The sequence below is a fragment of the Ammospiza nelsoni genome, chromosome 12 (genome assembly GCF_027579445.1).
Source record: "Ammospiza nelsoni isolate bAmmNel1 chromosome 12, bAmmNel1.pri, whole genome shotgun sequence".
Taxonomy (NCBI): domain Eukaryota; kingdom Metazoa; phylum Chordata; class Aves; order Passeriformes; family Passerellidae; genus Ammospiza; species Ammospiza nelsoni.
The window spans coordinates 9,489,000-9,511,572 of NC_080644.1; the positions used below are offsets into that span (position 1 = coordinate 9,489,000).

Genomic DNA, 22,573 nt, shown 5'->3' on the forward strand with positions numbered 1-22,573 from the left:
GATAATGTTTCCGTACTCACCTCAGGCTGAGCCAAAGACTCATTTTAACTGAAAAAGGCTGTTTGTCTCAGTATCTTATCATCTCTGTCTCAGCCCAAGCCTTGATGCCTCCTTCCCCCAGCAGCAGGTTTCACTCCTTCATTTGGAATTTCACACAGCCACCTTTTCTCAGCCACCTCTTGTTTTCCTCCAACAGTTTCAGAGAAGCATGGCACACCTGGTCATGGGGCTTCCCTGACTTAAAGCTGGCTTCTCTGCCAGCCAAAAGAGAAGTCTAATCAAAAATCCACTGGTGAGGTTTTGATGGGATGCTCAAGGGTGTAACTGCCTGCATATATAACAAAATTTCCTGCTCCTTGGCATGGCTTCACTTCTACAGTGCTTCTATCAGACTCCACTGGGTAGCACCAGGGATGTTACCCCCTCCCAAAATTCCCAGTGCCCCAGGTGGGGGTTCTTTCCCCCCACCTAACAGCTGTGGCTCACACAAAGGGTCTTGAGGGGCTGTGGTTCATGGTGTGGATCCTCAGGAGGGCTGGCAGGGCAGGGCAGGGTGCTCAGAGTGCTCCCTGCGTGGGTCACCTGTGGGTGGGGGCATTGGGGTGCAGGACAGCAGGGATCTCTGCAGGGCAGGAGGGCAGGGAGACACAAACACACCTTCCAGAGCCATGAAAGATGAAATGTCCTTGGCTATGGGAGATCCAGGGGTCTGCAGGGAAAGGCGAGGGATCCCCCCCCCCTCTCTGCTGGAGCCAAAATCTGGGGAGGGCTCCAAAATAGCACCACTTGCCTCTCCTCCTTCCTGCAGGTGCTGAGTTATGCTCTATGCATCAGGCTGGTGCCAGCCATGTGATTGACAGCTGCCAATCTCCAGCAGCACAGAAATCCTCGGGGGCAGCATTGGGGTCGCTCCAGCCTTTCTCTCGCTGGTGCTCCGGGATGAACAGGGCAGAGCTGGGGACTGGGGGAACCAGAAGCCACAGGGCTCCGGACCCCGCTGCACCTGCGGGGCAAATCCCAGTGCGCGGGGAGGGGACATCGGGACAAGGGGACAAGAGGGGGCCGGGACAGGGTGCGAGCCCCAGGGTGGGCAGCGCTCACCGGGAGCTGCAGCACGGCTGGGGGGCTGCGTGGAGGGACAATGGGGGTCGGGGGGCTCCGCTTTGTGTCCCCGCCCGCGGGCCGGGGTCGGCGGCCGAGGGAGGGCGGGAGGAAGGAGGAGCGCGGCCCGCCCCCGCCGCCGCCCTACAAAAGGGGCCGGGCGGGCGGCGGAGCGGCGTGTGCCGCCGGGCAGGGCCGGCAGGGCTGGGGACAGCGACAGCGACAGGCAGGGCAGGGGCCGGGCAGGGCGCAGCGGGCGGCGCTCGGTGCCCTCCGCGGCGCTGTCCCGGCGGGGCCCCCAGTCCCGCCCCATCCCCATCCCGTTCCATCCCAATCCCAGTTCCATCCCATCCCGTCCCATCCCGCTCCGCCGCCGCCGGGCCGGGACCATGCGGCGCCGCCGCGGAGCGCTGCTCGCCTGCCTCTCGCTGGGGACGCTGCTGGCCCTCGCCGACGCCAAGGGAGCCTTCTACCCCCCCGCCGCCCCGCTGCCCTTCGGCGGCAGGTACAGCCTCTACACGGCCGGCTCCAGCCCGCAGCTCGGCAAGCCCGTGGGCAAGCACAAGTAAGCGACAGCGGCCGCGGAACCCGTCCGGAGGGCACCGGGAGCCGCCGTGCCCGGCACCGAGCTCCGTTCGGGCATCCCTTACCGGGAACAGAGCGCGGGCACCGGGAGCTGCTGTGCCCAGCACCGAGCCGGGGCTCCGTTCGGGCATCCCTCACCGGGCACTGGCCGCTCTCCGGGCATCATTCCCAGGGCAAGGGCTGCTGCGAGGACCCAAACCCCGGTGCCACCTTCAGGGCTCGCCTGCGGGCATCCCTGGCCGGGCGGGAGTCCCTGGGTACCGCCGCGGCATCCCCTGCTCCGTATCCTCCGCCAGGTACCGAGCGAGGGCTGGCTGAATGTGCCAGTGCCCCCCTCCATCTAGAGGAGGCTCCGGGAGTTGTACTTCCAGGAGGGAACAGGGTGCGTGCGGTGCGGGACGGGGCTGGGGGTGCCCGTGTGTGGTTTTGGGGGTTTGGGGTAGGTGCAGGTACCTGCTCTGTGTGACATCGGCGGGTGGTGATGTGCGGGCAGTGCACAGATCTGCGTGTGGAAACAGCTTGCTTTGGAGGGAATTGCTTGTAAAATACATGCATGCTGGAGTTTAAATACGTTTTCAAGAGACCTGGAAAGCTCAGGCAGTGAGGAATGTGGGTTTTACACAAACTGTGGACTTTTTCCGTTCAGTTGCATAAGAGCTGTTACATTGGGGGTGTTGCTTCCCTCTCTGTTTGCTAGGGCAGTTTCTGCCGGGCTCCTTTGAAAAAGGGAGGATGTGGGGTTACAGAACAAGCTGAAATGAATAAAGTAACCCTAGGGATGAACAATACTGGCAGTGCCAGTGAGAGCTTTCAAAAACCCATAACATTTTCCAGCTGCTCACTCTAAAAACATCGGGCTGGAGCTATAAAACTGCTTGCCACAGGTCTGTGAGAAGGGAAGGGGTTCTGAGAGAGAGAGTGAGCCAGAACCATGCTAACCCGAGCAGCCACAGGTAGGCAGGGTTTATTACTGGCTGGTAGAACTGCCTGCACTGGCTACTGGCTAACTTAGAGGCAGCTGGTGCTGTTTGTAAGCAGGTCCTGGATTTATGGATAGACTGTGATCCTAAATTTCCACATACACACATGAGCTCCCTTGCCTGCAGCTGAGAGAAGTGTCTGCCCTTCCTTCTCCTGTGGTCCTGTGCACGGATGAGTTACTCACTTGTGGAGGAGCAGGGAGCAGCACAGGGCCCTGCTCATGCTCTGAGTCTGGCAGCCCCTTGCCAGGGCACAGCTGCTCAGGTCTGGGCAGGCTGGAAATGCCAGTCCCAAACGGGATTGGTGTGCCCATCTCAGGGGATCAGAGAGGGGCTGGGGTGGATGTGCTGCTGCAGCTCCTGGGGGCAGCAAGTGGGGTGTGCTGGGGTGTGGGATCAGGGGATCCCTGCTGGAAGGGAGCAGAGAGAGGCTTGGAGGGAGGATGACCCTGCTCACACCTTGCTGCTGAGAGAGCTGAGAGAGAGCTCCTGCCCTGGGGGGCTGTTGGAGATGGCGCAGCCTCTGGATGGGGGCACTGGGAGGCAGCTGGGGCTGCTCAGCTCAGCTGCCTGGTCGCAGGCTGGGATGCAGCCAGAGCTCCCTGGCATGGCCATCACATGGCCTGTGGAGAGCAGCCTGGGGGCTGAGCACAGAAACGAGCTGCAGGGCCTCAGGTCGTACACTCTATATAAGTTAAATATAGGATATCTGCTTTATGTAGAGTTGAATATTAACTGACTTTGGACTGAGGTCTTGACAGTACAAGGAGTACTCTCTTGTAAAATTAGATCCAAAATTAATACAAAAACTTTTCTCTATAAAAAAATATATATTTGTATATGACCAAATATCTGTCTTGTGTTTCATTGTTACAAAATATTACAAAGAAACCTATCTGGTAAATAATATTTTCTGATTCACAAGGAATAAAAAGGTAACTCACATGGGCTTGCTGTGGTGGTCTGGAGGATGTTGAGACACTTCTGGCAGGTGGAGGTACAGGAAAGGGACTGTGACTGTCAGGGTGGAGCAGAAGGGTTTGGTAAGAAGGGTTGTGGTGTCTCCTGTTTGAGTGAGTGTGTGTGTGTGTGCATGCCCAGGGTGGGTGTGCACAGCCCTCCCCCAGCACCCCATGTCACACTCAGGGGCCAGAGCAGCAGCACTCTGGCTCACCCTGAGTGGGGAAAGATCAATGAAGGAGGGACAAGCACTGATGCAAACAGGTGAAGACAGAGGGTGTTCCCCATCCATGCACAGCAAGCCCCCAGCTGGCACAGGGGCAGCCACGTCCTCCCGCCTCACTGAGCACCTCCCTGCACCTGCAGCCTGCGCTGGCCCATCTGCTCATCCCTGACCTCCTGCCTCAGCCCTGCTCTGCTCCCTGGGCCTGTGCCCTGCTCTCCTCCTGCTCTGCCGTCTGCCACATCCCCCTGCCCTTAATCCCTGCCTCCCCTCACTTCCCTGCTGCCTCTGCCCCTGAGGACCGAGCCCATCTGCTCCTGCCGGCAGCCCTGCCTTCAGCTGGAGCAGCCTGGGCCTCCATCTGTCCTGCAGTATCCTACATCCTTCCCACACACTGCCTTCCTCCCAGCCAGCTTCCCTCAGCGCCTGGCTGTGCTGCTCGGCTCAGGAAAGCTGACTGGTACCTGTGGCACCCACTCAGGGGGATGGCAGGAGGGAGGAGGCTCTCTGTGCTCACTGTCCCCGGGATCTGAGGGGGTTTCCAGCCTCCATCACAGATCTGTGTCCCTGGCTCCATACCCACTGCAGGGGTGTGGCAGGAGCGAAGAGGCTCTGTGTGCTCACTGTCCCAGGGATCTGAGGGGGTTTCTCCATCACAGGCCTACTCCATGTCCCTGCCTTTGACAGAGGGACCCACAATGCTGCAGCCCTACAGAGCAGCATCCCCATCCCATCTCCTCCCTGTGCCTTGTCTGTGGCAGCACCCACAACAAGGGCTGAAGGCTTTTGTGTTGGCCCCTGCACTGGCAGCACTCCAGGAGCTGCAGCAGGACAGACCACCCCTGCCAGGCACTGCTGGAGCTGTTTCTGGGATCCTATTCCTATAACTGCTGCTGCTGCTGGGATTCTTCTGACTGTGCTCACAGCCTGTCTCACCACACAGTCCATGCTGTGCTGAGCTCAGCCCAACTCTGGGGACACCACCAGCACTGGTGACAGCATGGCTGTGACAGTGACAGGAACCACGCTCCTGCAGCATGGTTGTGATCCTCCTCCCCAGCAACTCTGGGGACACCACCAGCACTGGTGACAGTGACAGGAACCACGCTCCTGCAGCATGGTTGTGATTCCCCTCCCCAGCATCTGCCCAAGCTGGGGGGCTCCTTCCATCTCCTGCCCCCAGAGCTCTCAGGCAGTGTCTGGCAGTGCAGGCACTGCTGTTTGATTGGGCAGGGGGGTGACAGTGTCTCTCTCTGTGTCCCCCAGGAGTTTCTGTGCCTACGTGGTGCAGCGCAATGTGACGTGCACGCTGCAGGACGGGGCCGAGAGCTACGTCAAGGCTGAGTACCACAAGTGCAGCTGGGGACCCAAGTGCCCAGGGAAAGTGCTGTGAGTATGGGGCACACTGGGCCATGGCTCCCTTCCCCTCCCAAAGAGATTTATCTCCTGAGACCCTATGCCACCTTTCCAGAGGGCAGTGAAAGGGGCTGAAGGACTTTTCCTGGACATTGCAGGCAGTGGCAGGGCAGTGGTGTTGGGACGAGGCAAGGTGGGATCTGTCAGGAGGGAGAGGGAGCTCTATCCCTCCTCAGAAACTGTCAGGGGAGGTTTAGATTGGATATCAGGAAGAGGTTTTCACCCAGATGGCAGCTGAGCACTGGAAAAGGCTCCCCAGGGAAGGTGATCATGGCACTGAACCTGACAGAGTGGAAGGAGAATTTGGACAATGTTCTCAGGCCCATGGTGAGATTTTTAGGGGTGTTCTGTGCAGTTGCTGAGCACAAAGATTCTTAAGGGTCCCTTCAAACTCAGGATATTGAATGATTCAGCAATAAACCTGTAAATCATGGGAAGTGGGAAGGTGCCTGTGTAGGAGAGCAGTTTGTCAGGGACCTGCAATGTGGCAGAATGATGGCAGCTCAGTGAGAACCTGGCTGAGAGGATGAGGAAATGGAGCCTGTGGCTGGGGATGGCTCAGTGCTTCCTGCTCCAGGAAATACCTGCAAAACCCTGCTACCTCATCAGTGCTGGAGGGAAACACTTCACTGTGCCACAGCTGGAGCTGCTGGTGGTGCAGGGGCTTTGTGCTTCACCGCCCTCCAGGGATGCTGCTCCCTGTGGAAAAGCTCTCCTGCATCCTCCCCAGGCTGGAGGAAGAGCAGAGCTGAGCACAGAGGAGAACTGGGATGAGAGAAGTTTTGGTCAGAGCCTAGAACCCATCCTGTGGCAGCTGGCTGGGACTCTCCATGCCCCTGTGGTGCCACAGGCTCTGCTCAGAACCTCTCCTGGCAGAGACGGGCAGCTGGACCCACCCACTCACTTGCTCTTCCCATCACAAGGGTTTTAGCAGCATCTGGGGACTTCAGGACATCCTGCAGCTGCTGGTATCCATGGAGGAGATCTCCAAAGCCTCTTCCATCTCCATGATGCCCTCTGTTTGTCTCCTTCAAACAAAACCAGGGTGAAACCAGGAGGTTTTCTGAGAGCAGCTGGACCCACAGCTGTATTTTCTGCAGAGCCTCAGCTGCTGCATCCATGGACAAAAGGGAAGGATGGATTTTCCACGTGCTGGGGCCATCAGTGAATGTTTGTGCAGCTGGCTACAAATACTTCTCCTTGCTGCTGTTTGGAGCAGGGGTGGAAAGATTTGGAGGTGCCCAAGGCTTTGAGCTCCTCTGCAGAGGCTGGGATGGCACAGAGAAGGTACTGGGGTGACACAGAGAAGCTGCTCTGCCTTATGGATGCCACCCTCCTCCTTTCTTCACCCCCTGACACTGGCTGGAGCAGCAATCTCCCATGGTACATCCAGGCAGGTTTCTACACACAACAACAGGAGCAAAGATCATTGAAACTCAGCAGCATCTGTGAAGAGGAGTATCCAGAAGAGCTTGTTTTGAAACTGTCCCTTTGGGAAATTGATGTTGAGAAGTTTTGAAGAGATTTAAAGAGCAGAGACTTTGGGTTTGGTTTATTCCCTTGCCCTGTGGTGTGTGTGGAGGTGGCTGTATCTCACTGGGAATTGTGTGGGAGCAGCACTGCCAGGGCTGGGGACGCTGAATTCAGACAAGGACATGGATGGCAGGGACTCAGCCCTGTGTGCTGCCCTGACTGATGGATTGGTGCCTTCTGCAGCCCCTCTGCAGCATGGATGGCTGTGCTGCTCCTCCAAGACCTTCTGCTGAACATGCTGCAGAAGAACAAGATGCTCATGGTGTGTGCTGCAAAACAGCAAACTTCAGGATTTTCAGGCCCTGGTAAATTCAGATTGGATATTTCCAAAAAGCAGGCTTAAGGCATTGATGTTTGGAGGTGGTGAGAAAAGTGCTGTGTTCATCGCTGCTGCCCCACAGGGGAGCAGGAGAAGCTGAATCCTCCCCCAAGGCTGGTGGGACCCCATCCAGAGCGAGAGCTGAGGGGGAACTGTGAGGTGGGCTTGCACCTTGTGTGGTGGATAAGGGAGGATCAATGCTGTAACACCCAAATTTGTGATGGAGACACTTCTCAGGGCATCCTCACCAGACCAGCCCAAGCCCCTTTAGGCTTCCCAGCAAACTGATGCCCTCCACACAGAGAGAAAACACCTTTCCAAAGGCATTTCACCTCTCAGGGGGGCTTCCAGACAGGATTACAGTTGAGAAGTGAGCTTGCAGGGCTTTTGGAATCAGTTCCATCATTTCATCTTGTGCTCTGCTGGCCAGAAGTTGCCAAACAGTGTCACAGTGGTCACTTATCAGGCCTGGGACTGCAGCAATACATTTAGAGCTGCAGTTCTAAATAACCACAGTGTCCCAGGTTAGAAAACACTCACCAAAACCCCTCTGTAATGCTGCAGTGAGCTACGGTGCAGCAAGAGCTCTTGGAGAAGATGGGCCATGGTCTGCAGGTGCAGCACAAGGGTTTCAGCCAGGTTCCCCATGTGCCCAGATCTCCCACACCCAACAGGACCATGTCCCTGCTCTATCGATGGATGTTGAGGTTATTTCTCTAACCTGTCTTCTCTCTCCCTCCCCTCTCCTGCAAGGTACCGCACCTTCTTCAGGCCCAAGTACAAGATTGGGTACAAGACAGTGACAGAGCTGTCCTGGAGGTGCTGCCCAGGCTTCATGGGAGAAGGGTGCCATGACAGCCCCACAGACCAGCCTGGCCTCCTGCCCCAGCACCCCAGCCCCAAAATGCCCCCTGGGCAAAAGATGTTTCCAATGCCCAGGCTTCCTCCCTACCCCAAAAGCCACCCTGACCTGTTTCCAGGACCAAAGAAGAATCAATATGGTGAGATCTTGCTCCTGCTTCATGTCCCCAGATCACCCCATGCATTCAAACCTCCAGGTTCTCTCTGTTCAGTGCAGAGCATGAATCTGGCAAAAATTCAGTGGGTGATGTTTTCCATCAGAGACCTGACATTTGATTGCTTTGAGGACCACTTGCTTTTTAAATCTTGTTTTTTTTCAAAACATTCAGCTTCAAAATTGCCTTTCCTCATTGACTGAGAGCATTTTCCCATTAATTATGGGGTTGGTAGGGGTGTCTCAGGATGAAGCTCTCCTGGGCTGTTATCATCACCTGCTGTTGAATGTGGATGGATGGATCCCAAGAGGAAAGAGGATTTCCTGATAGCTTAAGGAGAGAAATGACAATTTGCTGAAATGACAATAACAGAGGGCAGGACACAAGGTTATTATGGGAAAGGACTCAAAGAGGGGAAGTTAAAGGAGCACCAGCCCTCACTGTGCCCTCTCTCTTTGTGGTAAAGTTCCTCATTCAGGGCTCACCAAATGTGGTGGTGTTTGCAGAGGTCCCAGGATGAGGGAAGAGATGAGAATCTTGACTCCATGTTTCAGAAGGCTGATTTATTTTTTTATGATATATATTATATTAAAAGAATATGATCTATTAAAACTGTACTAAAAGAATAGAAGAAAGGAGTTCATCACAAGGCTAGCAAGGAAAGGCAAGGAATGAGAATAAAATCTTGTGACTGCTCACAGCCTTGACACAGGTGGCTGTCATTGGTCATCAAGTAAAAAATATTTCACATGCTGGGTAAACAATTCTCCAAATCACATTCCAAAGCAGCAAAACATGGAGAGGCTGAAGCTTCTCAGGAGAAAAGATCATGGCAAAAGGATTTTTCATAAAATGTGTCTGTGACATCTCTTTCTTTCCCCATGCAGGCAGGAAGCTGCCTGGCCTCTTTGGGGACCGCCTGGACCGGCTGGAGGAGGAGGTGAGGCGCCTCTCCCAGTCCTACGACAGCCTGCACGCCTTGGTGAGCGGGCTGGGGGACCGCCTGCGTTTGGCCATCCAGGAGGACACCACCAAGATGATCGGCTCCCTGATGAACAGCCCGGGCACGCCGGACTCCTCCGTGGGTTTTGGCATCATTCCTGACGGGCTGGTGGACGTGGCAGACAAAGCCGACATGGCCACGTACCCTCCCGTAGGGGACATCCTGACCAAAGTGACCGAGGTGAGCGACGTGCTGAAGACCAAGGCGGATCTGCTGCACGAGGTGCGGGGCATGGTCCTGGACCACGACGGGCAGATCAAGCACCTGCTGGAATCCGCCCGGCCCTCGCCCCTCACCTCCATCGACCTGCTGGAGGAGTACGTGGACACCAGGCTGAGCAGCCTGCGTGGGGAGCTGCTGGATGGCTTTGAGAAGAAGCTGGGCAAGATCCAGACCACGTGTGATTTCCGCATCCAAGAGGTGAGGCAGCAGTGCGAGGAGGAGAAAGCCGCCAACCTGCGGCTGCAGCAGACGCTGGATGGGAAGGAGCTGGAGATCAAGAAAGAGATCTCTCAGCTGGAGACCCAGATCCAAGGGCTGACAGTGGTGGAAAGCTGCTGCAGCAACCTGGACTACCTCACTGATCGCATGAACATCCTTGAGAAAGGCCTTCACAGCATCTCCGAGTCCCAGAAGAACCTGCACTCACGCCTGGATGGAGAAATCTCCACTGTCACCCTAGGGAACCTCTTTGAAGGGCGCTTCGAGGACCTGGAAGCCAGGCTCAATGCCACAGAGAGGGAAACGGGGAGCTGCTGCTCTGGTATAGAGGACAGCATGAAAGGCACGGTGGTGGCAGAGGTGGATGGCATGAGGACTGCCTTTGAAGACAAAATGCAGACCCTGGAGGACAGGTTCATGACCATCATGGGGGAGCTGAACAATGTCAGTTCTCCCATGGGCATGGATGGAGCAGTGGTGCCTGTGCTGGAAGGGGAGCTTGCCAGCATGAGGAAAAGGACAGATGAGACACTGGAGGCGTTGCAGAATCGCCTCATCACCCTAGAGACCACCTGCTCCCTGGGCTGCACCTCTGCCTCCAAAGATGTGGAGACCTTTCGGACGGAGATTGAGGACTGCCAGAACAAGAACCAGGACCTGCTGCTCCGCATGGACAGCAATTATGACCTCCTGCGCAAGCTGAACGCCACCATCCTGGAGATCCAGCGGCGCATCGAGGAGGAAGCATCGGGGGCTTTGCAAGGGGAGATCACCTTGCTGAAGATCAACCTGAACACTGTGAGCAAGTCTCTGACAGGGCTCAAGGACTCCGTCTCCCAGTACTCAGACACCCTGACGCATGTCAACTCCTCGCTAGATGAGCACGAGCGGAAGATTGAGGACGAGGTCCACTCCATCCAGGAGAAAGTCAACGACCAAGGTTCCCAGCTTTTCTTCAGCAACCGCCGCGTCCTGAACCTCAAGGGAGACCTGGAGCGACTCAAAGCCAGGATTGTGAGCGACCTGAGCTCCTGCAAGAGCGTGGCCCACGGCCTGCAGCAGGAGGTGTCTCGCTTCGACGAGCGGGTGGCGCGGGTGGAGAGCGCCTGCGGCCTGCTGGGGGCCATCCCCGGCAGCCTGGACGGCATCAGGGAGGAACTGGAGAAACACACGGGCAGCCTGTGGGACTACATGGACCACGTAAACGGGACACTGGCTGCCCACTCTCAGGAAATAACAGGACTGAAGGACAACTTGCTCGACTGCCAAGCCAAGGTCTCTGAGCTGGCAGAGCAGGTTGGGCACTTGGAGGAGAAGGCGGAGAGGAGGCAGCATTAACCACACTGCCATGCCATGTGCCTTCCTTCTCCTGCTGTGAAGGACAGGATTAAATTATATCACACAGACTCACTCCAATGTGACAACAGTTCTTGGGATATTTTTTTTATGAAAAGCTGCTACGTTTTTTTCCCTTTGATCTTGTTGGCCCCACTTCTCCTTAACTCTATCATGGTGGTGCTCCCCTCCTGATGCTCAGCAACTGTCCTGACCCTGGCACAGCAGTGTCACTGCCTCCTGGCTGGGGCTGTTGCTTTGGCTCCTGGGCTGATGACCCCAGAAGGACAATTCAAAAGTAAGATGGAGGCAGAAACATTTTTTTTTCTTTTTATTTTTGTGGATTTATCATTTCTTGAAGACTAAAACCCTGTAGTTATCAGCTGAGGAATAGTTTCTCTGACCTAAAGACCACCTGCATCTTAATCCAGAGACTGAGCAGAGCCAGGGCTCCTTGCAGGGAACAAAACTCACCACAGGAATTGTAGATTTCAAAGAACACACGTATTCACACGTCCCTCCGGGAACTGGCTTCCCTTCTCCGAGATGGCAGCCCTCCTTGTGTATGGTAAATCCATTGATAATGCTCCCTCCTCCATGCAGATGCACATGCCTTATGGAGCAGATGAGGGTGTGCATTAGGAAAACACATATGCATATATATATATATATATATATATATATATATATATGGTATGTGTGTATATTTTTGGACGATTCTGTGTCATGGTGCCCATCTGATTCCAGTTTCCTAATGCTGCCCCCATGTCCTTTGCCATATTCCAAAGACCCACAATGAGCAGCTAAAAGCTGTGGCAGCAGTGTTTGGAGAGAGCCCCATGGTTCTGGGGGCTGCTGTGCTTTGCAATCCCACTTTGCTGGGCTCTCTGGTTACACCTGGGACTGACTGATGGTTATGGGGAATGTGTCTTCCCTGAGGAGAGCTGTGTCCATAGGTCCCTGCAGAGACCAAGCTGGGACAGAGCAGTCCTCTCCTCCAGCTCTGGCTCTCTCCTGTTTTATTGCTTAAGCTGTGAACTCCATCATCTCATCCCAGGCAGGAGAGTTCCAGCTGCTCCAGGGTGTGAGTGCAGCAGGGGAGGAGCAGGAGCCCACATCCTCCTCAAGCTCTTCTGATCCTTCTGGGATGCCAGTAGCCCTGGGACCAACACCAATGTGGAACAAGGCAGGGCATCTGTGAGAGCCTGTCTGGAGGCCTGTCCTCAGCTCAGAATGAAAAACCCACATCATTTACCCAGCTTGGCTCTGGTTTCCCACAAATAGGCAGGCTGGAAAACGTTGTCCGTGTTCCTGAGCAGCTCCAGCCTTGTCCTGCAGAGCTATTGCACACAGATCCATCTCTCCCTAGGAGCCCACCATGGGCACCCTCCACTGACCAGCCAATGGAGACTTCATTACCAGGATGAGGAGGAAATTAAAGAGCCTCCATCCAAGCAACTCTGGCACTTTATAGCAGAGGAACATACTTTTCTCTCAGCATTAGAGCTCATGAACCCTCCCACACCAGCCAGCCTTTGGCTCTCACACAGTGCCTGTCACCCTCACCAGGCTGTCCCTGTTCTCTGCACCATAATTCCCCCCTTGACTGCATGAAGGAGCAGCTCTGTGCTCTAGCACAAACCAGCAGCAGCAGCTCCCAGCAGAGATGCATCTGGGCACTGTTTTTCCCTCAGAAAAATCTGGGTGAGCTCCCTTAAACATGCTTCCAGTTTAGGGAGGACCACAGGGATCCCTGAGGCAGTAAAAGCTCATTCTCCTGCCAGAGGAGCACGAGCTGTGGGAGCATAGAGAGGATATGTGGCCTCCCCACTTGCCCAGCCCTGCCAGGTGCTCACAGCACCAGAATTCACTCTCACTGCTCTGGCTTTGCTGATTTGGAGCTACCCTCCAGCTGCTGAGACACTTCTCCACATGAAGAACAATGTCCTGCTGCCTTTGGGCATCCTGCAAAACCTGCTCTTGGACAACAAAAGTTATTTTTTCCTCCAGCCTAAGGAAGGAGTCTCAAGGCAACCCTGAGTACTTTGTGTTGGGCCAGGGGAGCCCTCACCCTGCAGGGGGAGCATCCTGCCTAAGCCCCTTTTCCATCCCCTCACACCAGGGAGAAAACCAAAGAGAAAACCAAGCCAAGGGCCAGGCTCCCCATTCCCCAGCCTGGGTTAGAGTGGGTGAACAGGAACAGCTTCCCCAGAAAAGAGGGAGCCAGGACTGGCCATAACAAACCCAGGACAAGGAAGAAGTCTGGCCTTCCAGAAAATGGTGCTATGTTTGGACTATTCCTGACTAGTCACTTGAAGCTATGGACAGTTTGTTATTTCAGTTCTCAACTATTCATGTTTAAAAAGTGAAAGGAACTTTGTACAAAACTGGGCATTTTTAAAAAAATTGCTTGCAAAGTAAGGAAATGCTGCCCACGGGGTTGTGCTTGCATGGGCAGCTTTCTGAGGCAGTTTATAAATGATCCTGTTAAAAGACTGTGTTCTGTTGTTTTTAAAACCATGTCTATTTGTTCAGATTTTAAAAGCTGAAAAACTGTTTGTACTGGAAAGGAAAAAAATAAAATATTTCTTGCTGAGGTTTCCAGGACCAAAATGACTTGTGTGGCTTCCAGAAGTGGCAGACAGGATGCCTTACACACAGGGGTCAGGGAAGGAGAAGGTAGGTGCCAGAGTGGAGGAAGGAGCCCAGCAGTGCTTCTGCCTTTGTTTTACTTTATAACTTTTAAAAACCTCCCATGAAGAGAGAGTTGGGAATGCTCAGCCTGGAGAAGAGAGGGCCATGGAGGGGCCTCACTGCAACTGTACAGGACTTGAAGGGTCCCATAGGAAAGATGGGGACAGAGTGTTCAACAGGGTCTGTGATGGGAGGAGAAAGAAAGATGGCTTTCAGCTGCAGGAGGTTGTATCTAAGAAAACTGGTATTTTTCTAAAGGTGGTGAGGCACAGGCCCAGGCTGTGCACAGAGGCTGTGCATGCTTCATCCCTGGGAACATCCAAGACCAGGCTGGATGAGGCTCCTAGCAACCTGGTCTTGATAGATCCCATCACTCCTAGGACCCACTTGGTAGGATGCTTGAATAAGAATAAGCCAAATCACATTTTAGAAAGGATTTTGGAGCCTGGCTCCCACTTCTATGCACAGGGCTAAAGCAGACAAGAGACAACCTTGATTAAGGCTCTGTTTATTATTGGTTTTTGTTCAGAACACTCAAAACACCAGCATCTTCCATCAACCTTTACAAGTTGGTGGGCAGTTTCAGCTATCAAACTGCAGGTAGCTGGACTGTCGGCAGAGGCTCATCAATAAATACAACAGTGAACAACCACCAGCTTTAAAAAAGAGCCAGGCTTTAGAGGAGCTACAAACACCAGAAGAGACCCAGCTTTCAGGAATTTGTGTTTAGCAACTGGAGTTTTTGTAGAGTCAGAATTCCCTCTTACCCCCTTTGGCTTCCTGTTAAGGGGTGTCATGACCTCTGTTACAAGTACAAAATGCCCAAACAGGGGGGATGAGGTGCACCTGGAGCATTTATTCCTAGCAAAGAACATACAGGAGAGCTCTGGGTCAGGTCTCCACAGGGATGGGGTTAGGAGGAGCTATCCCAGTCATCATCAGGCAGTGAAGATCTCCAGTGGCTGTACTCTGGGGACACCAGAGCAGCGCTGGTCCTCCGTCCCACAGGAGGGAAGAACACCTCCACCAGCTCTGACAGCTGCTCATACCTGTGGGGGTGAGAAAGAAGTTACACTGAGGTCATTGGGTGTTTGTTTGATGCTTCTCTGCATCACAGCTGGGTCATCCCAAAGATGCAGAGGAATAAACACTTTGCTTACGTTGACTTTTGGTTTTTTGTGAGCTCCTGGATCAGCTCTCCTTTGGGGTTTACTGTGAATATGCGGCTCTCTGGCAGCCCCACTTGCTTGTAAGTGTGGACATCCTGCCCAAGGAAGGCCAGCACAGAGTGAGAGCAGCTGGAAGGCACCAGCACCCAGCCTGAGCCCTCCCTGCACACCCAGAGACTCACTCACATGGGGCGTGTTCCCAAAGCCTGCGTAGAAGGGGAACTTTGTAGCAAACAGTTTTCGGATGTCTGTCAAGCAGGGGATCTTGAACACCTCTGGGTTCTTCTCAATCACCTCCCTGCAGCACAAGAGACATGGTCACAGTGGCAATGCTGGCCAGGACTGTGGGCCCCAAAGCTGTCTGGGGCTCAGGGAAGTCATTTGAAGAGCAAGAGGTTTTGTGCTGTGAAGCTCCAGCAAGGTCAGGCAGCCCCCCAGCATTGTGCACCAAGGAGGGCAGAGCAGTTTAAGGCCAGGACAACTCTCAGGGTCAAGCTGGGGAAGGGGTTGCTGTCCCCAGGGATAGAGGAAGTGCAGGAAAAGACAAGACAGTACCTGTGGAAGGCAGACAAGAGGCTGCTGGGGGAAAGCAGCATGGGGCCCATGGGGAGGCCACAGCCCTGCTCATTGACCCATTTGAGGTAGCCTTTGGTGATGTGGGCCATGCCAATAGCCCTGGCTGAGCAGTAGAGGAATTTGTAGCCATTCCTAGAGAGAACACAGGGAGCCACTCTGAGCTGTGGCCTGGGCAAAGCATTCTCCTGCTCCAAAGAGGAAGAGGTAGCCAAGTACCTGGCCTAAGACCAAATCTTATTCCAGTAAGCAAGGTGGCTCCACAAAGAATATGAATCCCTTATCTGGAAACCCCATCTAATCCCAATCCTCACCTGCCTCACACTGGGGGCCCCTGCACCACCCTCCATGCTTGTCCCAGCAGGCACACACCCACCCAGCCCAGCTGCACAGCCCCCATTGGTGCTCAGCACCCTCACACAGCACTTTTATCCCACAGCACTGCCTGCCAGCTGTGGAGGGCAGTACCCAGCCCTTGCAGATGCCTGGGCAGAGGCGATACCCGATGGCCAGAGGCAGCTGAGATGCCGTTCCTGCAATCCCCGGGAGCGCATCCCTCCCGTGCTCCTCCCGGGGCCACAACGAGCCATCCACGGCCCCACAGTGCCTCTCAGTGGCCACAGGGCCCAGGCACCAAGCTAGAGGCTCCGCAGGGACTCACTGCTGGTGACACCCCTCGCAAGGAGTCCCCTGGGTTGTGGGAAGCAATCGCTGGGTGCCCAGAGAGGTACCAGCACTGCAGTGCTGGGGACCCCCGTGCCCCCCTCTCAGGTGTGACCTCGGGTGGTCTCCTCTGCTGTTCAGCTATGTCTCCCCAGCAAAGCCTCCACTGACACACACACTCCTTCCAGGGAAGGTAATCCCAGCATCTGCTCCCAGGGGACCCTCTGCTTTCACCCCTCAACATCACATAGGCAGCACAGCCAGCATCAGCCACCACTGAGAGCAGACAGTGCAGCCAACTGGGCCTGCACCAGTGAGTAAGAAGCCCTGACTCTGACTCAATCAGCTTCCAACCTCCCCTTGAACTCAGCTGATCCAATACCTACAGGTGAATTTTGTTGAAGAGTTTAACAATCCCAGGGTGAGTCCAATCTTTACCCAGCTGTGGCAAGATGTGTCCAAGAGCATCCGATCTCAAAGGAAAGGAGGCTGAGTTAGTGCCATCCAACGTGGTGAGCATCCACCCCCACCCCACAAGGGGTTGTGCTCCCTTCTGCCTGCTTATGCAAGCCTTTAAAGATTTTCCCCCAACAGGGAAAAACAAGGTATTTGGGGTGGGAGAAAAGCCTTTTACCTGGTGATGGTGCCATCAATGTCTGAGATCACCACCTTTTCATTCCAGTTCCACAGGTAGATGGTGGCCTCACAGCGGCACGTACCCTGGTACCGAGTTGTCACGCTGAATGCCACCTCGTTGGGGCCATCCTGCAGATTCAACCTTCCCTGGGGCAGAGGGGCACCAAAAGTGTTACACCAGCACCAATTCACACCAATCCAGGACTTGCCAGAGGCCAGGCTGCCACCCACCCAGGCCAGAGGTCCCAAGACTCTACAAGGTGGCCAACAAGGGAAAATATTTGGATGTCCTATGAAAACATGAGGTCAGGAGTAGAGAAATCCCTGTTGAAGGGTTGTCTCACCCCTACACACATGGACAGTGAAGATGGAGGAATAAATACATACAATTTGTTCCGAGGAGAGCCGCAGGGATTTCCTGAAGTTTGGCAGAGGTTTCTGAGCGGGAGTTTTTGCTGCCAACGTGTCCCCAAGGTGCTGGGGTTCATTCTCACTGGGTGACTCTTTTCCCTCCTGCCTACACAAAGAAGAGAAAGGGTCAATCAGAGTCTTAAAAAAGCTTTCTACCCTCTTTTATTAAGCAAACTTAAGAATAATTAGTCACACAGGAGAACAGGAGTATCCAGACTCCAGAGGGAGGCACTCACCTCTGCTGAACAAGGTCACGCCACAGTGTTCCCAGGCTGGCTATCCCTGGTCTCAGCTGCTGCTGCTGCAAGCAGAGAGGGGTGTGCTGCTTCTGGTTCATTTTCTTCACAGTGACTTAGATATGGGGCTGTGTTCTGGATTTGGGCTCAACACAGTGTTGGATAACAGAGATGTTTCTGTTACAGCTGAGCAGTGCTTGCACAGAGCTAAGAGCAAGAGCATGGGCTGCTTTGCTTTTCTTCCAGTTGTAAGAGCAATGCCAAAAGAGGCATCACTGCTGTCCCTGCCTTCACAGAGACACTGCTGATGGAAGAGGAAGCACAGCCTGATGCTGTGGTGGGGCAGGGAGACCAGCAAGCACACATGCTGCCCAGGGACCTGGCATGACAGGTACGCAGCACGAGGTCTCACCACTACAAGGTCCACATTTCTGCATTACCAGGTGCTGCTCTGCTGCTCAGGCATTAACAGACAAAAGGGACAGGTAGCAACCTTAAGAAGTCACCTCATCAGGTCCTGGATGTCCTCAGAGTCAACCTCAGGCCATCCCCAGGACCCTGCTCCCACCCTGGCCAGTCAGCAGAATGATGCCTGTCCCCATGGGACATGGTTGTCATATCCACTGCTGCAAACATACCTCCTCTCTTGAGCTTTCTCTCCTCCTCCAGAACCAATATCTCCTGTCTTTCTTGGGCGTCGTCTCCTTCACCAATTCATCAATGATACTCTGTGAACATGGCAGAACATGGGAGGTCATTCCTCAGCCCAGGCCCTGCTGAAAATCATAGCCAGTAAATGTGCTGTACCACTGACCTCAGGAATGTTCTTCTGGAAAGCCTGCAGGGCCAGGACTATGGGACCAGCCACTGCCCAGCTGTAATACCTGGAAAAAGCAAGAGAGATGAGTCATCACCATCCTGCAGCATGGCCAGGTCCCACAACTACATTGTACAATCATGCTCTGGGATGGAGTCACATTCCTGCAGGGACAAAGGGGCCATGCTGTCCATTGTGGGATGAAGGAGCAGGAAGAGTAGGGCACTTACTTCTTGTTGATCATTATCACCAGGTTTGGGTCACTGACGAGCCTTGGATTCTCAGCAAACTGCTGGTAGGAGATCCTGTGTTCCATGAACTTCTCTGGTGGGACAGAGGCTGTGTCAGGCCATTGGAGGATAGAAAGGATTTCAGGGCTGCAGATTGCCCCTCTCCTCCCACCTACCATGAGAGATCTGTGTGTTGTCCCTGAGGCCTCCACACAGTGACAGGGCAACTGTGGGCATTGAGTCAGAGTCCATGGGACTGCTGGCAGTCGAGGTGGATGGCAGCTCGATACTCACAGGGTTCCTGGGGTCTGTCCCAGGACTCAAACTCTGCTCTGTGTCACTGCCAGCAAGGGAGGAAACGGTGGTGACATCAGAGAATAGCTTTAAACAATACCTCCATCATTTGTGCCAGGGGAATTGCTCAAAAATGTCTGAGCTTGGCCAGCTGGGGCAACTCATACCTCTCAGCCAAATAGAGAGCCACTGGCTTGTGGCTGGGATCAGAGAAGTCTTCCAGGTAAATGGCTCTGGGGCCCTTGTGACAAGCTCTTTTGATGGATCCTCAATGCATAGACAGAAGAGAGAGAGCTTAGTTGAATCACCTTTCCAATCACCCCAGCATCTATAGAGAAAGCTAACAGCATTTTCCTCACATCCATGTACCATACAAACAGGGCAGACATTTTCCTACTGGAAAAACTGCTGTAAGTCAACAGCAACAGAAGTGTTTTGAGACACTTGCACTAGCATGATCTTTAAATACAATGTGAAGGAGGCCACAGAAATGCTTCTCTATGATTTCCCTGACTTGGCAAGCTCAGGATGAAGACACAAGTCAGGCCAGGTGCTGTGTGACACTTGAAATTAAGGTATGGCCTGTACTGCTGAAAAATCTTCTAAGAATGCAAAAGCAGAGACATTGTAGGATGGACTTTAGGGAACATAAGGCAAGAAAGCCTTCCTGGGAGCTGGGTGGTCACTGAAAGGTGAACACCTAAGGCATGTGTCTTCAAAGCAAAGGAGATGGTAGCACACAGAGAAGGCAAAGCAAGCACACCACACCTGCAAGTCATGGAATTACACTGAAGGGACAACCCAGAGGCTCATCTGAGTCAGACACATCTGCAGACAAACATCACTTCAAGGAGCACCAGTCACCCTCTCACCTTGTCTCCTCTGCCTCTCCAGCTGGGATGCAGGGCCTTGTGAGCCTGCCTGCCTTGGAGCAGTGGCTCCCTCAAAGTGCTCCACATCTGGCACAGCATTCACATCTTCCTTCTGCTGCTCTTGTGGGACTGAGGAGGCCCCCAAAAATGTCTTTGCCCTGATAGCACGAAGGACGTCCTTCAGCCTGCAGACACTGTTTTCAGCCTGGGGTGTAAGTGTTGGCTCAGTTGCAGACACAGGCAAGGAATGGGGCATGTCTTGAGGTTCTGCTGGGCTTGAAACCCCTCCTGGATGTTCAGAGGTGGCAACAAGAGGGGTTGTCCCATCCACGGCAGTGATCTTTGTGGACTTGGCTGGTTTAACTTGCACCAATTTATTCACCTCAAGGGAAGCAGAAGAACAGGTTTGAGGATGGAAAGTTGCCCAAAGCATCACACAGAAGAGGACAACTTCTCTAAGGCTGCCTGGCCACAGCCTCCTCTGCTTTCTGCAGGTCTTTTGGACACCCACTCCCAGCAAAAGAGCAAGAGCAGGGACTCACCTGAGGGAGCTTTCCCCAGATCCACTTCATGTGGGATTCAGCCCCTAGAGAAAAGCTTTCCTGTGGTTTGATTTCCAGCTCAGAATCACTTTTGTGAGGAGGCTGATGGCTCAGCTTGAAGCTGCAGGAAGAGAAGGTGATGTGGGGCCTCACCTACTCTGCAGCCCCTTGGTGTCCTATCAGTGCAAGGACATTTAGGGCCAAGAACCCTGTAATGCTGGTTTCCCATAAAGTCACTTCTACCTTATAAGACTGTCACTCCTAAAGGACCAAGATCTATGGAAGCTGAGGCCCAAGGAAGAAAAGTGCTATGCCAGCAGTTGCCCAGAGCACTTCATCAGCAGACAGCCCTGTGCAACAGGCTTCTCACACCTGTGACCATGGCCTCAAGTGTCCCCTGTGCCCTCTGAGCCTTCCTCCAGCCACACCATATCAAGCTAGGAGAACTGTCCTCTCCTGACACCTCCAAGTCACTTTTCCATACCTCCTTCCCTGCCATGGGGCGTGTGCCCTGCTGTCACCAGAGCTGTGCAGAACACCTTAGCCCTGCCCCTTACCTGTCTGCTTGGAGCAGCTCCCCATCGGAGAACGGGCGTGTCTCTGGGGGCTGCAACGACCCAGTTACTTCAAGGACATCAGAAAAGGATGAACATGTTGCATCACTGCAAAGGAGGAAAGAGAGGGAACTTGTGCTACCCTCATGCAGCAGCCTCCTCTCCAGAAAGCTGGCAATACCCAGTTTCACCATTCCCCCTGGCCTTCTACTCCACAGGAGACTGGGCTCCAACTTGCACTTTCCCCCTGTTTCAGTACTGGTGGCCATCACCAAATGAACCCACAGGCTTGACCTACTGCATCACCCAGCCCAGACCAAGCAGCTCACCTTGGGACTAGCAGCTCTTTTTTGGCCTCATCACTGTCAGAATCTGTGTCCAACACCTCCCTCTTCCTGGGCCTTCTCCTGCGTCGCCTCCTCCTTCGCAGGATCACTCCAGTGCTGGAGACCCCCAGCCCCTGGGAGGGCTGAGCAGCGCCTGTCATGCACCGCTCCTTGCAGATGGGGGATGTGCAGAGGAAGAAGGGGATGTTGCTCTGGAACAGGGATGGGACAGAGCACATCAGCTCCCTCCAGCACGCTCCTTTTCAGCCTAGCAGCTCCTTGCTCTCTATGGAGCATATTATGGAACAGCACAACCAACACCACCGAGCCCTCGGCTCAGGGGTGGTTTTGTGGCCTGGCCTGAAAGGAAAGGATTTGTACCTACAACATGTGAATAAAAGAATATTAGGGTGATCCAGCCACAAGCTAAAGACATCCTTAACATGGGCCAGGAGAGACAGGCAGAAGATGGCACCACAAGACCAGAGTTACCAAGGCTGCAAATGGGATTTGACTCCAGAGCCCTTTACTACTTCCAAACCCAGCCCAAGCCAGCAGTGACCACAAGTATGCCTAAGAGAAGAGCTGCCAGGATTTCTGGAAGCCACAACTAGTCCCATCCCACTTCCCATTGGAGCAGGCAGCCTGCCACAGCATCTGTCTCATTCTCATCACTGCCACAAGATCCCCTGAGAGGCCAAGCTCCAAGATATCCACCTGTCTGGCCAGCAGCCATGCCCATTGATGGAGACCAGTCTGGGATGCAGATATTTGGTCTAATACTCCCTCAGGGTGCTCCACCATGTGGGTTGCAAGGTCCTTTGATCAGGAACCTTTCCAGACACAGAAGACATCAGATGGGACAATGGAGTCACTCTGGGGAGGAGCAGCATTCCAAACCTGGTCATTCTAACTCAACACTGCACTTCCAGGGAGTCACACCAGGACACAGACATGCAGCATCTCTTCATAACCAACCTCATGCTCCTCTAACTCCTCGACAAAGAAGGCCTCTCCATTGTCTCCCAGCTTCATGTGCAGGTCCACAGGCTCTCCATTGATTTCAATGTCAACCTAGCAAGGGACAGAAGCATCCTCATCCACTGGAGCACAGGGCACTTCCAGATGGAGGGGATGGGTTGAAGTTGCTCACAGGGCTGACAGCCACACGGCCTTTGGGGCAAGGGACCTCTCCCAATTTTCCTGGAGAGCACATTCCACCCTGGAAATGGATGAGCTCCATTTGGGGGCATCCCCCTCAAAAACTTGGCAACCCTTTCAGTGGGCTCCCATTTCCCTCAAAGAAAGTCTTCCAATAAACCCCTGGGTTATAGAAAATCCTGGGTCTGGAGACACTGGGAAGGAAGCATAGTCCCAGGGTTATGGGGCACTTACCACCTTCTCCTTGGAGCGCAGCACCCCCAGCTTCCCGAAGCGCACGTGAAATGGGGAGCACTTGAAGGAGTTGTCGGGCTGCCTCACCACAATCACATCAATGCAGCCTGTCAGGGTGGCAGGGTTCAGGTCACGGTACAGACTCTTCACTGTGACAAGGACGCTCTCAGCCAGGTGCCCCACATAGTTCATGGTTTGAGACTGCAAGGGAGAGACACAACCAGACCCAGGTAGGAGAAGAGAACTGCA

At 54.1% G+C, this 22,573-nt stretch overlaps 2 protein-coding genes across 2 annotated transcripts; one reads left to right on the top strand and one right to left on the bottom strand.

Annotated features, from left to right (window-relative positions):
- The first annotated feature begins 1,472 nt into the window (after nucleotides 1-1,472).
- On the top strand, nucleotides 1,473-11,494 carry EMILIN3 (elastin microfibril interfacer 3). Its single transcript, XM_059481055.1, has 4 exons — nucleotides 1,473-1,666; nucleotides 5,116-5,238; nucleotides 7,871-8,118; nucleotides 9,021-11,494. Exons 1-4 carry the CDS (start codon nucleotides 1,491-1,493, stop codon nucleotides 10,913-10,915), a joined length of 2,442 nt encoding a protein of 813 aa, XP_059337038.1. The 5' UTR covers nucleotides 1,473-1,490; the 3' UTR covers nucleotides 10,916-11,494.
- Nucleotides 11,495-14,519: 3,025 nt separating this feature from the next.
- On the bottom strand, nucleotides 14,520-22,525 carry LPIN3 (lipin 3). Its single transcript, XM_059480766.1, has 19 exons — nucleotides 22,325-22,525; nucleotides 21,908-22,003; nucleotides 20,933-21,141; nucleotides 20,607-20,711; nucleotides 20,050-20,170; nucleotides 19,508-19,889; nucleotides 18,803-18,902; nucleotides 18,518-18,681; nucleotides 18,342-18,435; nucleotides 18,109-18,178; nucleotides 17,933-18,022; nucleotides 17,295-17,359; nucleotides 17,035-17,164; nucleotides 16,646-16,794; nucleotides 16,398-16,484; nucleotides 15,331-15,483; nucleotides 14,962-15,073; nucleotides 14,767-14,870; nucleotides 14,520-14,655 (listed from the first exon to the last, which is right to left on the bottom strand). Exons 1-19 carry the CDS (start codon nucleotides 22,514-22,516, stop codon nucleotides 14,520-14,522), a joined length of 2,559 nt encoding a protein of 852 aa, XP_059336749.1. The 5' UTR covers nucleotides 22,517-22,525.
- Nucleotides 22,526-22,573: the final 48 nt, after the last annotated feature.